The 17,234-nt window shown below is 33.9% G+C and overlaps 1 protein-coding gene across 10 annotated transcripts in view; it reads right to left on the bottom strand.

Moving 5' to 3' along the window:
• The window catches only part of LOC127541238 (transducin-like enhancer protein 1), a 116,501-nt gene that overhangs the window by 49,878 nt on the left and 49,389 nt on the right, over positions 1 to 17,234 (bottom strand). For 7 of the 10 annotated variants that reach the window (XM_051966478.1, XM_051966468.1, XM_051966509.1 and 4 more), the window contains exons 7-8: positions 10,893 to 11,097; positions 10,125 to 10,141 (exon numbers count right to left, since the gene is read on the bottom strand). In XM_051966478.1, coding sequence (XP_051822438.1) covers positions 10,125 to 10,141; positions 10,893 to 11,097 — 222 coding nt within the window. The remainder of the gene's footprint in view (positions 1 to 10,124; positions 10,142 to 10,892; positions 11,098 to 17,234) is intronic. The other 3 variants (XM_051966486.1, XM_051966500.1, XM_051966531.1) reach the window with 1 other exon arrangement.

The following is a 17,234-nucleotide window of genomic DNA, read 5'->3' as shown; positions in this document are numbered from 1 at the left end:
ATGAATATACTTTAAGAAGTTCCCCTGAAATAGTCTAAAGATGGGATAAAAACAACAGCATTAATGTTGCATTTTAAGGTTAACAAAGTACTTTTAATAAAGGCTATTTCATTTTATTCTTAGAATGACCTTGGAAGATAGATGCTGTTATTATTTTCATTTTCCAGATAAGAAAACTGAGATAGGCAAAGGTTAAGTGACTTGCCAGGGCCAAACCATGGGTAATGTCTGGTAAATAATAACTCCTAAGTCCAGCACTTTTCATTCTCAGGAACCCCTGGTTGTAACCATGAATGTATAAAAGAGAAAAGTAAAGATGAAGAAACTGTCATTAAATGCAAAGTTATTAAGAGATCAATATATAAAATTAAAGTGTCTCACTTTAAATTTCGTATTCTAATATCTTTATACTTACATAAATAACACTATCACAGAGATACTACTTAAAATCAACATGGATCTTTTATATTCACGTTATACTTATTATTATAGGCAATCACACTCATTTTAGGTGTTTTGCTGAATACTACATATAGACCAATTAATCATCTTCTCAAATTATACATCATGATCCCTAAGGATTTGTAAGAATTTGCTTTGATCAATCATCATATCATACCCAAATATAGAGAAATTAATATTTGAAAACTCCAAGTGGTAAAAAAAAATTTATCTTATAAACCATTCTAACTCCATTTGGTGCTCAATGTTACAATGGCCATATTGTATTGCTGATGTTTTAAAAATTAAATCTTAGTTGAACCCATAAATTGCAAGGCAATCTTTGAGATTAGATAAAAAAAATGCTCTGGGAAGATCTATAAATATCAATTTTAACAGAAACATAGATTTAGAGCTAAAAAGGATTCTTTGAGATTAAAAAATAATAATTAACACTTATATATTTAAAGTTTGCAAAGCACTTTATCTATATTATATAATTTAGTCTCTTAACCACCCTATTATCACTAGCTTGCCTTAGTTGTCTTAGAGCTAGTAAATGGGTGAGGAGGATTCAAAATTGGGCTTTCCTGACCCCCAAGAACAGAATTTTATGCACTGTGGCACATAGACACCCCATTTCCTCATTTGTCAAATGAGGGAAAACAAAGACCAAGAGAAGTGAATTAACTTGTGGAAGATCACATTATGAAGTTAAGTAGCAGGAGTAGGATTTGAACGCTGGTTCTCCAAGTCCAGATTTAGTGCTCTTTGTACAGTATTACGTTTACTCTATTACGTTATTTTGCAGAATAAATCAATTTTGCCTTCAAATTAAACTATTATGTGTCTCTGCCCCTTGAGCAATCTGAGCATTTTTGGTTCTTACAAACCTGCAAGTTGTAAGAGCACATAATGAACTATACAGATGCTTGGACCCAACGATACCACAACTAGATCTTTAAAAAAAAAAAAAAAAAAAAAAGGCAGGAAAGATCTACATATATAAAAATATTTATAATAGTTCTTTTTAATCAAGGCAAAAAAAATGGAAATTAAGGAGATGCCCCCATCAATTCAGAGAATGATTGAACAAACTGTGGTATATGAATGTCAAGAAATATTACTATTCTGTAACAAAGAAAGATGTTTCTGTAACAAAGAAAGGCTTGTATGAACTGATGAAATGTAGTGAACAAAACCAAAACTATTTATAAATTATCATTAATATTGTGAAAATGGAAAAACTGAAATATTTAAGAACTCTGATCAACTGTGATAACCAACCAAAAGGGAAAGAAGCTAAGACGAACAAAGACAATCCACCTGCTGAGAGATGATGCACAAAATATACAAAATGAGATATACTGTGTTTGCACAAGGTCAACACGAGAATTTGGTTTTCTTGATTTATCCATGTCTCTCACAAAGGTTTCTTCTCTACCTACTCCCCCGCCCCACCTTTTTTTTTTTTGCCAGAGAGAAAGGAATACAGAATGAAGAGAAAATAAAGACTTCTTAATTTAAAGGAAAACTCAATTTAAAATATGAGGGAGAGAATTAAACCCAAATTAAGACACGTCCATCATAAAAGGTTGGTACCACAATTGGAAAAAAACTATAGAGCTGAATATTAAAGTGTGACCCAGAATGTCATTTCTTACTTCAATTCATGGACACCAATATTACATGCAAAATGTTAGGGGGGAAAATGGTGTAAACATGGCCTTGTTCTATCAATAGAAGAGCTGACAAGCTCCAATAGAAGGGAGTTTTTTACTTGTGCACCTTATGTGGCTTATAAAGCACTTCAGTCATAGAGAAGTCAGAAGACACTATGGCAGCACTTGTGATAGTGGATGACTTGTGACAGAATACCAACAGATATGGGGGATGGAGGATAAAACAACTCCTCTGCTAATGCTAATGGCAGGGATGTGATGGATACAAAGGGGAATGTGCCAGTTAGAAAATGGCACAGTGTGAATAAGTGCATGTTTAAAATACCTTAAATGGGCTAATGTACCATACATTAGAGAGCACTCTCAAAGCCATTTGTGCAACATAATTTTATGGAGACGTGTAACAGTTCCTCCTTCTCTCTTTCCTGAATGTGCTGCACTATCCAGCTCACTAATTAGGAAAAAGTTTTAATGTAATGGGTTGAAAGGTTCAATAGATTCTCTGGTAATGTAATGGAAATAAAGGTCCAAAGGTAATAATAGGAAATAATCCTTCTATTTAAGTCATGTAACTTTAATTGAGTAACCTAACAAATGTCAAGGAGCACACCTGGCTAAGTCAGAATGAGCTTTAAGTTGAAAGAACAATAAACTTGGTCATCCTTTCAGTCTCTTGGATGTCCTGGGGATGCTATTTGCCTAACTCAAGGATAAAGTAGAGACATCTCAATCGGTAATTGCAATTTGTACTCCAGATCCTGGCCAGCCATCTCAGAATGAGTATAAGAGGCATCTAGGAATCCAAGTGTATCAAACAAACATCATAAACACTTAGATGTGTATTCTGTGGACTGAGTAATTTTCCCTGAAAATATATGCATTACAATTTTTCAAATGGTAAGATTAATTGAAGAAAATATTCAGTGACAAAAAGCTTCTTTTGATTCAATTTCTGAAAACTATGTTTTATTAATGAATACCAAGTGAGTAAAACTACTATAAAAATGTTTTGATGTTAAAAGGGGTCTTCATATTGAAAACAGTTGGAACCACCATCCTAGATATAGTTATAAAAGTTATAACAAAATTGTCATAAAATTGATTCTTATACCTTATTCCTTGTGTTTTTTTCTCCCACTCACCATTAATACTTGTCTGTGTGGGATAATGTGCTTTTGTAAATAACTCCAAGAAAAAGAAAAAAAAAGCAAACTTAATGAACCATTACATTCTGTCACTTAGCAGAATGTTTGTTCTATACCCTTCAAATATCCTGGGACCTCAAAGCAACTTTTCTGCCAACCAAATCCAAACCATGAAAACATCAGTAGCAAACATAAAAGGAAAACTCACTCATGGGTACACAGAGAGCTGGGCAGGTTTCCTTAATGTGAAGATAATGCACATTACTCAAATGGATTTTTTTACTGCCATGCTGATTACCCCTGGGGACTTTCTCCAATCCACAAGAAAAGTGTCTGTGTCAGAGGTACAGATTGGGAGCTCATGATACCTCATTTATCCTGTTATACTCAGGCAGTGGGAACTTAATTTGCTAGCATACTCTACACATCGACAATTAACTTTACACTGAACATTATAACAATTAGGTGACAGTGCACCTCATCACATCTGTGTGCCTTCTTTATCTACACCTGGCACCAATTAAATAATTGCCACAAGCTACATTTTTTTTTCCCCAGCACAGTTGGTCATTCATAGATTTTGCTGTACATTTAAGAGACTACATGATTGACTTTTTAATCCATTAGGGCAGAATCCTCAATTATCAGCAGATAGGGAAAAAGAGCAAATCTGTTCATTTAGCAGTTCCATCACACCGCGGAGCCTCAGCTACCCAAATCAGTCACAAGGGATAAGTCATCTGTCTTTCTGTACCTTTGTCCTGTCCCTGTCTCCTTGCTTCCCCAAAATGACTACAATGTGGGGCCTTATTAATAGTACTCATCATGATTTTAAAACTTTACTTCTTTGTAGCATTTTCATAAAAACCAATACTGTTAATTCTCCTGATCATTCAGTAAAGTATGAGTTAGTTGTTGTTCAGTCATCTTATGTGTCCAATTCTTCAGGATTCCAATTGGGATTTTCTTGGCAAAGATATGGGAGTGGTTGGCCATTTCCTTCTCCACCTTTTTTTTTTTTTTTTTAAACATTTTACATTTTACAAATAAAAAAATGAAGGCACACAGGGTTAAGTTACTTGCCCAAGATCGTACAATTGTTAAGTATCTGAGATCAAATTTGAAATCAGGTCTTTCCAATTCCAGATACAATCTTTTATCCCAAGCATAATTACAGAAGATTATGATGAGACTTATATAATACAGAGGATTCCAAAACTCTTTTTGCACTAAAACTTCTGGGATATTCTGTGTACACACATACACACACACACACTCTCTCTCTCTCTCTCTCTTTCTCTCTCTCTCCTTTAATTATACTTAAACATTAGCCTTCTCTATTAGGAACATGGAGCTAAAAAGGAGCACCTGCTTTTTACAAGGGTATTATGAAGATCAAGTAAGATAATATTTGTAAGGCCCTTAGCACAGTGCACGGAACATACTAGGCTTGATCATTGAACGATTGTTCCCTTTCTCTTCAAGAATTAAGTATAAAGTGTTCCCCGCCAGGACTTAAAAAAAAAAAAAAAATAACTATGAAATAACTTGCCTTCATCTTCTTTTCTATTGATTCCTTAGTATAGTTAAAATCGAGAATTATATCTAGTACTGAACATTCTTCCTCTTTTTGTTCCTTTTGGCAAATGTATCAGATGTAAGTTACTGAAAGGGAGAGATTGGTGGCATTTTACAGAGGAAGGACTATATGAAAACAAAAGCCACTTGTGTAAATACATCATATACACAAAATACTCATGGATTTCAGGGTTATAGATGCCTCAAAAAGTTTATACTTTTAAAAATTAGGCAACAGAAAAAGACCATATGAAGACTTTTGTTGAATGCACCTAAAGATAGGTATACTAATGGCAGACCTTATAACTACCCATAAATGACCACTGTGAAATAATGGATATAAAACAAAAACTAAGAATCTTAAGCTCCCAAAATATAGGCTAGTCATGAATACTGAAAAATTAGTTTTCACAAACAATATGAAAACTAGACTATTACCTTTGACAAGATAGTTTTTTACACTATTAACTTAGACTTTGAAATATAAATTACTTCATATGTACTTTGAGTTTCATCTAAACTCTCCTATACTGTGGGAAATTTCAGGTTATATGTAAAACAACATTAACTCTTATTTAAAGAAATATTTAAATTCTGCTATGGTATAAAAAAAGGGTTCCCCATTCTCCTCACAAAAGGGATAATCAAAATATAAGTCCAATAGACATTTATTTAAAGTACCTACTATGCATGTGTGTTGGATTCCCTGAGATGAAATAGAAAAAGAGAAAAACTTCAAAACAAAAGAAATTTAAGAAACATCTGACACTGAAAGAGCATGGCTGACAATGAGACTGTTAAAAGAACTTTTAAAAATCTTCAGGAATCATTGGATTTCCTAACACAAGATGAGACTGTTTTAGTTCTTGAAAAACCAGCAAGAATCATTGAATATCCTTGAGATGAAAAATTGTTGATGAGACTATTGCAGTACTTCAGAGCTTACAGGAACTATTGGATTCCTGGCACATGAACTAATGGACAATGGAATCCTTTTGGACTATTTCTAGGATTTATGGACATGTATAAATTCTCATGTTGATTCATGTTATTTGTTACATTACTACTAGCCTGTGTTATATTGCTATGTTCTATATTTTAAAGAAGAAAATCACCACACATGTACTAGAAAAGGAAAATGAAGTCACATTTTCCTTAGTAAGCAAAAGCTCTAAGAATAATCTCAGTCAAAAAAAAAAAAAAAAAAAAAAGCTAAACTTAAAAAAAATTAATAATCATGGTGTAATAGAAAGAATTATGGACAAGTTATTAGGAAATCCAATTTCTAAGTAACCAATATGCACTGACTAACTAGCTGGTCAACCTCAGGCAAGTAATCTATCCTCTCTAAATCTATTTCCTATTCTATAAATTGAAGGAGTTAGATATATAGGCTGATAAAATTTCCTTTCTAGTTCAAAATTCAATTATTCTCTGTAATTCTATTTTTCATATGTTTCAGATTACACATATCAGTAACTTAAGGAAAATTTTTGCTTTATATGCTCACCATAGAATCTGTTTAAGGCCTCTAACTAAAGTACCAACAACTAACTCAAATTTCCTTCTTTAAAAGTGTGACAGAAAAAATACTAATTTTAAATCTTCCTTATATGGACTTTTCCCCCATTAGAACCTAAGAAACAAAGCCCGAATCTAATTCGTTTTCAAATCAATTCCAAATTAAAATCAAACCCCATAGTTTTATACAGCTAAACACTGCTTCAATAAGCCCTGTATTTCCTTGATGGTCATATCCTAATAACTTTTCAACCTAAAAAATAAAACCAAAAAAAAAAAAAAAAACCTTAGAAAAATTTTGCAGGTTCTTGGGAATTTGTGTGATAAAAAGGACCTTGGAACTGCAAATTTTCTAAAAACCCCTATCAAGATTCAATTTAAAAATCAATCAATTTTACAACAGTTGCATTGTGTGATCTAAAGATCATGCCCTTGAAACCTCTTACATAATGAACATATTGCCAGTCTATCTGAAGCCTCATTAATTAGCAATTTCAGTTTACACGAAGTAAAAGTTATCATAAAAGTTATCAAGTTTGTTCTCAATTTTCCAACATAAATATAAAACTGCCCAATTCTCCTGAAAAAAAAAAAAAGCATTTAATTATTGAAAATTTAGATGAACTAGTAAGTCTATGATACCTCTTCCCTAATCCCCCAACATGAACAACTTTGGTCCCAGATGAATCATCCAATTTTTGTACTTTATGTAAATATGGGCTGTTTAATATGGGAAGGACAAGAGAAAGCTAATGAACAACAAAACAGACACCTCTCCTTAACTCTCTGTTTCAAACAATCATCAGTGGGCATTAATATTACATTGCATATACTCATGTTTCTGTCTGCCAAGTCTTGGGCTTGGGATTTCAAATGGTAACATTTACTTCTTTTTTTTTTTAAAAGCACAGATGAATATTTTCTAAATTACCCACGTATCCTCTTAATTCTTACATTAAACTTTGCATCAGATTACATGCTCCACAGGAATCATAAGTGTGTTCCTTTAAGAAGAAAAATAGCCAAATTATACTGATGAAAAGGTAACACCATTCACCCACTTACTATGTAGCAGCAATAAGGCAGGTCCGATTACAAAACTGTGACACCTGCCTGCTTTGCATTATAGGCTCATAATACTTATGAACTAGCAACAAATGCTATAAATCCTGCCTGAGATATAAAAAATGAAGTATTTTCAAAAGTGCAGTGGAAAGACAATAAGTAATGATGTGGTGTTTTGTATTAGTTTGTTGATTGGTTTATACAATATCTAATTTTCACTTTGTAATATCCTAGAGTTCATTCAATGATTTCTAAATACTAATAGCAGAGCTTGGCTAAGAAAAAAAAAAAATTCAAGAATGATTTTAAACTTCTTTAAGGAGACTTCAGCCTCTAACATCATACCCTGCTAAAATTACTCAACTTTTCAATATATAAACTAGAGACAATTAGCAAAATAAAATATATGCCAATTTGGGAGATCTAGGGAAAATCCCACTTCACTATTTGAAATGTGTAAAAATAAACATGTTAAAAAGAAAAAAAAAAAAATTGCAGGTGATTGTTACCATTAATATGTCCCAAACCATTCATATGTAGGATATCAACTGATTATAGATATTTGCTAAAAGGAGATATAAGATTCCACTGTCTTTTGATATCTTTTCACTATCTCAAGTTTCCCCAGGAGTTTGATCTCATTTACATATGATATAAACTGTAACCCATTCATACCTTTCTACACTCTGCCACACTTGTCCATTTTCATTCATCAGCTTACCACACAGACCCAACAAATGTGATATAGCCCTTATTTAAGTCATAGAACTATTTGACTTTTTAAAAATTAATTAATTTTAAATAAAGCACCAGGCCTGGAATTAGATGATCTGAGTTCAGATTTGACCTCAAACATTTAATAGTTATTTAACCTCTATCTGGTTTTGTTTCCTTCTCTCTAAAAATGGGAAAAATAATAGGACCTACATTCCCAGGGTTGTTGTGAGGATTAAGTGAGATCTAAATATAAAACACTTAGCACAGTATCTGGCATGTGTGTCATAAGTTACATTAACTATTATCATACACACATACACATACATAGGAATAAACACACATGCACATACAGATACATATACATGTGACTTTTTTATATTTGGGGACAAGCACTATTATCTAATCTTATGGTGGCATCTACTTTTTTACACTTCAAAGAAGACATTCTTAACTTGGGGTCCATTAATGCTTTTAAAAAACACTTCAATAATTGCATTTCACTGTAATTGGCTCCTTTAGCATCCAATGAATTTTGTTTTATGCATTTACAAACATTATTCTCAAAGGATCTGGAGACTTCAGGCCTGCCGCCCAAAGGATCTCTGACAGAAAAAAATGCTTAAAAGAAGCTTAGAGAAAAGGAAGGGAAAGGAAAGGAAATAGGAATTTATGGAAACATTCAGAGAAACTAAAACGTACAAATCCTGACAGTAAATACTAAAAGTTCCATTTCCCTTCATCATTTGACACCATGTATAGTGTTCATTAAACTGTGATGTTTTCTTTGCATATTCTAGAGAGGATATCTGACAGGAATTTTTCAAAAAGTCTAACAGAGGGGGCTCACTAAAGTCAATCTCCCTAGCAACAATTCAACAAAAAACATCTTCACAAAGATTTTCAAGAATAACTATTGTTAACTTTCAGTCTTATGTGGGGAAGGAGAAAAAAGGAATTAGGTTTTTCATTTTTTTAAAGAATTTACGTATTCTTTTTTCTAAAGTTCCAAAGATCTTTGATATGAAAATAGCCCCCCCCAAAAAAAAAAGTTATATAGAGCATCTTATTTTATTCTATCCAAAAATTATCATATACAAGATGCTCACAATTCTTCAATCTTCTTAAGCCTCAAAAACAGATGTGGGGGTGGGGTTGAATGGGAAAGGGGCCAAAAGAAAAGAGAAATCACAATGGCAGGCAATGCTAGCTCCTTTCGGTGTGTTTTTACTGTTCTAGTCTCTAAGGCCCACTTTTCATCAAATAGTGGCAACCAGAAAGGAGGAGACATGTAGGAGCTGTGGAGAATGCAAAATGAACTAAGGTTAAATGAATCCCACATGCATATAGCATCTTCACCTATATGGCGTTGCTTTCTTAGGATTTAATTCAGATACAGATTTTAATCTAATTTTCTTTAAATTGGAGTTCATGCCCCAAAGGCAAACACTTAAGAGAAACTATAGCGCATGGAGAAATCAAGTAGCTTAGAAATATCCATAAGGGTGTAATCAATCACTCAGTAAGAGGTAACATTTGCTCACCATGAATTCTGATTTCTCACCTGGAAGATTCACTTGAAAAGAAGTCTGTATAACCTCTTAAAGGCAACTTGCACTCCATGCACAAGCATGAGTTTATTACTGATATGATCTGAGAAAATATATACACTAAAGCATATTCAACAATTACAGCAAGCAATTCTCTGTACTTTGCCAATACTGACAAAGCTTTTTAAAACAAAATAATACTGTCTTCTGGGCTAACACAAAAAACTGGAAACCTCAGAAAGAAAACCAAATTTTCACTTAAAAACACAACAATAAAAACGACCAAAATATTAAAAAAAAAAAAACCCAAACTAAAAAGAACATAACAAAAGTGTGTGTGTGTGTGTGTGTGTAGGGAGAAAGAGAAGTAAAATCTGGGCAAGTGTTGGAAAAAAGGAATATTTTTTGTTAGGAGTTTTAGTACTTACTGTGCCTGGTTCTCTGTCTGATCCCGTGGTTACCAAGAAACGCACAGACATGCCCGTTCAGACACAGAGGCAAGAACAGAAATAAAAAAAAGGGGGGAAAAATTAGAACACAAGCCCCGAACAGTTTTAAAAATGGCTTTTATTTATATAAGTCATTGCACATTCCTAATACAGTGATTTCCTGAAAATTACAGTATTTTGTAAACATAAGATTTACAGTTTAACCATACACAAAGCCTATTTTTTTAATTTCATGACAGAATAAATTACTTTCTTCAAAAATTAGTCAAGTGCAATTTTGCCCAATATTTAATGCATACTAGAATTAAAGCCTATGAAACTAAGTAGTAACAGATGCAATTATCTAACCTTTCATTTGAACACATTCACTTTAAAATTTAACTTTCATTTCACCCCATTTCACAACATTACTTTCTTTGAAAATCACCCAATTAAGCAGTTAACAGTTTTCCATAATATGGTGCAGGCCACTGACATTACATTAAGCAGTTGCCAAGATGTCAAAAAAAAAAAAAAAAAAAAAAAAAAGCTCCACAATCTATAGTGGGAGAAAGCCTATAAATCCCCATCATTTCAAACACTGAAAACTTCCGTTTTTCAGTGGTAAAAAGGTTTTCGACAGTTCCTTTTTTTCTCATTTTATATAAACTTGGGATTTCTTTAGGAGATGGATACAACTCTGCAGCATTGTATGAATATTCATTGGACAAAGAATCAGGTCCTAATCAGGCTTGCCATGCCTCTCACCTCTGTGGTGGTCTGCGTCATGATGTTTCTTGTCATCTTTTATTGCCAAGTGAGACTGCCCACTCAATGCACTAGAGAGGGCCAGCAGGCCGGCGCTGCTTCCAAGGGGGGGGATCCCAGGAGGCTGGAGTCCGGATGGGTGAGGTGTTAGAGGCACTGGGGGTCCATGGCCGTGAGAGAGATGCTGAGCCTGCAATTGCTGCTGCTGTGGGCATGTGGTCGTGGGTCATTCCCAGAAGAAATAAGAACCATGAAATGAGGGCATGAGGAAAAAAAATAAGAGGCATAAAATGCAGAGAAAGAAAGAAAAGGGAGGGAAGAAGGGAGAAAGAAATAAACATATGGTTAACTCTTTAGATTCAAAGATCATGCTTTTGATGTAGTTTTTTTTCCTCTCCCCAAACTGTAATTTCTGAATTCTCTAGATACTAGGTTCTACCCACTTCCTTTTTGAGTGAGTAGAACACTAAGCTTAGAATCAGAAAGAACTGAGTTCAAATCTGACCACAGACATTTACTAGCTGTGCGTCCCTTGGCATGTTGCCTCTGTTTCCTCATCTGTAAAATGGGGATAAATAACGGCACCAATTTCAGAGGGCAGTTCTGAGAATAGCATGAGACAATAATTATAAAGCCCTTAGCACAATGTCTGGCACATAGTAAGCACTACGTAAATGTTAGCTATTATTATGATCATACCTCCTAAAAGTTTGTTACTTTTAATTAAGATAGGCCTGTTTATTTAAATAAATAGGATCAGTAGCAAAGTTTCCAGGTTCTCCATTTACGAATCTGTTTAATCTCTAATCTCCTTTCAACCACATACCCTTGGCATTAATCTAACACCACATTGACAAAGACAACCAAACTGATTTTTCTCATTTGTTAAAAGGAATAAAGAAACCAAGAGGTAGAATAGTTACTTTCTTATTTAAAAGGCTGTCATGTGGAAGAGGGGGATTAAGCTTATTCTGTTTAGCTCCAGAAGTCAGAACTAGGACCAACTATTCAAAGTAGAAGGGAGGCATGGGCTCAAAATAAATCAAAACAACTGAAAAAGAGAGAGAGAGAAGTTAACAAGCAGGAAGAAAATTCGGGCGATTCTTTTTAGAACTTCATAGAGAAGACTTCCAGAGAGGGATGAAACGGAATGATTTCTGTGGTTCTTTCCACCTCAAGACTGTGATTAGGTGATTACCAACTTCCCAGGGGACATCCCATCAGAGGAAAACTTCACCACAACTAGCCATTCTAGGTCATTAACCTTAGAAGCAATGACTGATAAAGATGGAAGGGGCTACAGTGAATGACCTGATCCATCTTCTCATTTACACATTACACACTGAGACTCAGTGGCAAGCCCAGGGACACACAGTTGGGGAGCAGCAGGGCACAGGTGAGAATCCTTTTCTCTCAGGACTCGCCCGCCCTCCACTCTACCCATTCTAGTTGCTTCTCTCACTAACACAACACTCTACATGGCCACCAACAACCTCCCCTACCCCGCCCTCATCTCATAAATTTGCCCACATTTAAAAAGGTATTCTTTTCTCTGAAATTATAGTTAATAGCTTACTGTGTGCAATGAAAAATACTCAAGAAAAGGCAATGCAACATAAATTTAGCCATATTTCAGCTGCCAGGTATAAAACTAGGTTTAGAAGAAAAGAGTAAAAATGATTAAAGCTTAATTTCTAAGGTGCCCTGTCAGATCCCAAAATTAAAGCCCTGATTTGTGGTAACTTCTCTAGGCTTCAACTGCTTATTTTATTGATGGCCCGCCTAGACTGTCCCTACTGCATTAAATCACACTCGCTCTTCAGTAAGGGCCTCCAGCACTACCTTCTCACTGATTTCTAAATAGAACAATAAATACTGTCTTCAAATCTCTCCACCTTCAGAGTATAAGGTAAAATCGTGTGATTTATCATCAGAAATCAGGAAACTATTTGTATAGAATTTAAAAAACCTTGGCAAGCCTCCCTTCACCCCCATCATCTGAAAAACAAACAACCCATAGCAGGGAAAAGGAGACTGACCACCTTCTACATAAATCACTCCTATCCTTGAAGCGAAACCATTCCTAATGAGAAGAAAAATAGGGACAAGGACAGACCAGAAAAGACAAGAAGAGTATTCTTGAAAAGTGTATCTAAACGAGGCATTTACCATTTTAAGATCACAGTAACAATTATTTTATGCATATAATCACCTTCCTGTCGTTTCAAAGACACTAATTCCTGCTCTGTCACCTGTTAAGGGGCGCAGCAACAGCAAGACATAAAACTGGAGAAGCTGGCAGCAGCCTCACGGTCTGGTAGGCATGCTCATTAGCACTTAATTAAAAACTAGACACCTGCCATAAGAAATGTGCTCAGAGAAGGATGAGTAAAAGGTCTGTCCTAGCACCAATTACTATCATTACTTGGAGAATAAGAGCTATGTCCGGTTTCAGGGGGGAAGGGTATAGGGGTGGGGAGGGGAAGGAGAACCCAATGATGCATACACAAGTAACTGCAGTGGATAATTAACCATAGCACTGATTGGGGGGGAAAGGGCAAAGTAGAAGTTCAACTACAGTAGATCCTGCTTCCTTCACCAAAAAGTCTTTCAAATAAGTATTAGGGTTTTGTGTGGGGTTTTTCCCTCCAGCTCTATGCCAGATCTAGCAGGCATCAACTCATTTGTTTTTTATTCATTGTTATTAGGAATAGAGTCACAGACATTCTCAATCCAAAGCATACAATGTAAACACTAACATGTAAATTAATTCAAAATAACTATGAATTTATAATGAGAGAGGATGGTTGAACCCAACAAAACAAGTCACTATGGTAGGCCCCGGAAATAATAAATACTATTAAGTAAAAATGACAAATAAATTGCTTAATTGCATGTCAATCACTTCTAATACCTATCCTATTCTACCTCCTCCCAACTGTAATTCTGAATGTGAGCTTCAATATTCAACATGGGCAGCTCTTTTGGGCAAAAAGGCCATAAATATAATGCTGCCCAGAGAAGCAACAGAGTGGTTCACAATCATTTATCAGATATTCTTTTCAATTAAACATTTAATGGGACAACTACGTACAAGGTCCAGGGGGTAGGGAATACAAAAAAACAAAACAAAACAATACAAGAGATACAGTTCTCTTACTCTTAAAGACTGTGCATCCAGATTAAAAAGCAAAAAACAACAATGTAGGGATGGATGTTTAAGTAATGCAAAGGGGGTACTTTATCACAGGAGAAACAAACAGTCTCTTTATGAGGAAGTGACACTTTAGTGAGTCTATGAGTGGAAAAGGGACAACTTAAGTGGCACAGTAACAATACCAGGCCTGGGAGTCAGGAAGACTTGAAAGAGTTCAAATCTGACCTTTAATAATTCTGTGACCTGGGAAATTCATTTAACCTTGTTGCTTCAGTTTCCTATTCTTTAAATGAGCTGGAGAAAGAAATAGCAAAACACCATAGTAGCTTTGACAAGAAAACCCCAAATGGGGTTACAAAGAGTTGAAGACGACTGAAAATGACTGAACAACAACAATAACAAAAATCAAAGAGAGTAGAAGTTAGAAAATATTGTTGAGGTTGTACTGGGGAAAGAAAGGAAGGAAGAAAGGAAAAGCTGCTATCCCTGGCACCAGGATGAAAGTAAAAGGAATGGAAAAGTGAAGACTATATACCAGAAAAAGCAATTAACCTAAATTTTTATATTTGGAGTTCCACACAAGCTTGAAGATAGGTTCTCATGCAACTTACTTAGGGCAGTTAATCTAGAGCACCCAAGATGAAATTTAAGGAAGAATCTGCCAAAAAGAAGTCAAAATTTTCTAAAACAAGATACTTTCTCCATCAAAAAGTTTCCTTATTCATCAATCAAAAAACATTTATTATATACAGGCCACATTGTAGAATTCAATATGATGAATGACATGATAGAAATAGCGCTAAAGATGGGAAGTAGTTGTACCAGATCATATACAGAGATAATCCATGCTGAGGATGGATATCATTTGGAGAGTTAAAGGGACCAATTCTCAAGATGTGATGAAGAATAGAAAAAAAATTGAATAATTTTGTTGTTGTTTTTTAATCACAGATCAGAAGACTCACAAAAGGTTTTATAGATGAGGTGTTACTTCACCATGAAGGATTTTAAGACTTCCAAGAAAGAAAGATCTAAGAAGGCAGGGGATTTCAGGTAAAGGGGGAATGAGCCAGATGGGATAGATCAAATGTCACTCTAAGGGGACGACTATGGTCCATACAAAGAACAGTATGTGAAACTTGAAAGATAGTAATGATGGAACTCCACTAATTTCTTTGAATAAATGTAATTAAGTTATCTTTTGTACCTTTGCTCACATGTATGTATTATTTTAAGTTTTATAAAAATGCTTTCATCATAATGATTCATGAGTTATGTTATTACCTTAATTTTTCAGATGAGAAAACAGTAAGAAGTTAAATAATTTGCCCACAGGCATAGATGACAAGTGTTTGAAATTTTCCACTCTGTCATGCTACTGACCTATGTAAGAGGGGAGCAGGAAGGGGGAATAATAAAGACTGAAATGTTTATTCTTTTCCTCTGAACTTTCCTAAGGAGATGCTACAGAAATAAAGCAAACTCTTAAAAGCAAAAAAATAGTGTTTGCTTTTTTTAATGACAGACAATCCAATAAAAAAAAATTTTTAAGTAATAGAAAAACCCACATATCTTTTGAAATATATCTTCTCTCCAGAGCTAAAAAGAGTTTCTGCCTTAACAAAAAAGCAAAAGGTTCTTATTCAAAATAAATGGGGCACAGCTAAGCAGAGCTATTTTAAAATATGATAAAATAAGTACATATCTAAAACCAAAAGTCAAAGTTATTTGCAGTAAGAAAATACTAGCACCTTCTGCAAGAAATAAGGAATAAAGAAAGGATGCCTCTTTTCTTCACTGTTATTTGACACTTCTAGAAATGTTAGTAATAGTATAAAATAAGAGAAATCAGACATAAATATAGCTGGAAACAACTGTCCTCAAATGACCTGGTTTCCTTAGAAAACCTCAGAGAATGAGCAAAGAAAATATGAATAGCTTCAGTAGGAGTAGCAAAATAGAAAAAAATGCACAGAAATAAATGACATCTATATAGCAATAACAAAATTAAGAAGGAAATAATAAAAAGGTAAGTTTCATATTAAAAACAATTTTAAAATGCATGTTATATAGGTTTCAGCCTATCATGGCATTTTCAAGACTTTTCCAAATGCAACCACAAAATGTTATTTAAAAAAATTAAATGATTGGAATGATTTAAAGAAATTCACTGTTCATAGTTAGATAGTATTATTGACAAAATGACAATAGTTAAAATAAATTTACCAAGTCAGTGACCAAGTGGCTACTTACTAGGCAAAATAACCACTACAATTATTTGGAAGAAGAGAAAAAAATATTTAAAATCTCAAAGAAAATAATCAAAAAAAGTTGGAATGATTATCATCGTATTACCATATTATACTATAGCTTATCAAAACTACTTGGTCCTGGTTAAAAAAAAAAAGAAAAACAAAAAAAAAGTAGATGAGCAGAATAAACTAAGGATGGCTAAGAAGACTTGTGATGAAAAATTTTATCCATGCCCAGAAAAGGAACTGATTATGTCTGAATACAGATTGAAGAATATTTTCTCTTTCTTTCTTTGTCTGTCTGGTTGTCTCTCTGACACACACACACACACACACACACACACACACACACACACACACACACACACACAAAATTATCAAGATAGGAGATCTATGTTTTCTTTTACAATCTGACTAATGGAAATGTTTTTTGTATAGCTTGACATATGATTTCTTAATGGGGGCTGGAGGTAGGGATAAGATAGAAAACCTAGAACTCAAAAGTTTTAAAAATAAATGTAATTTTTCTTGTACAGCATAATTGTGGGAAAATGTATAGAAGAACTGCACATGTTTAACATATGGGATTACTTGCTATCTAGAGGAAGGGGTGAGGGAAGGGAGGGAACACAAGGCTTCACAAGGGTGAATGTTGAAAATTATCTATGCATATGTTTTGAAAATAAAAAGTTTTAATAAAAATGTTAAAGAAAAATGTAAAAAAATTGTTTAGATGTAATTGAGAGAAAAATTTTTTTAATTTTTTAAAAGATGAATCAGAAATAAGAGAAATCAATAATATGGCTAATAGTATTAAATTAATATTACTGACATAATTAATTAGTATTATTAACTTAGTTAACATTATTAAGTGAAGTTAATATTAATAAGTGAAATAATAATGTGGTTAATAATAAAATTCAAGGCATATAT

The sequence above is a fragment of the Antechinus flavipes genome, chromosome 1, assembly GCF_016432865.1.
Source record: "Antechinus flavipes isolate AdamAnt ecotype Samford, QLD, Australia chromosome 1, AdamAnt_v2, whole genome shotgun sequence".
Lineage (NCBI taxonomy): Eukaryota > Metazoa > Chordata > Mammalia > Dasyuromorphia > Dasyuridae > Antechinus > Antechinus flavipes.
The sequence above is the reverse complement of the archived record's forward strand: the minus strand, read 5'-3'. Positions and strand labels throughout refer to the sequence as shown.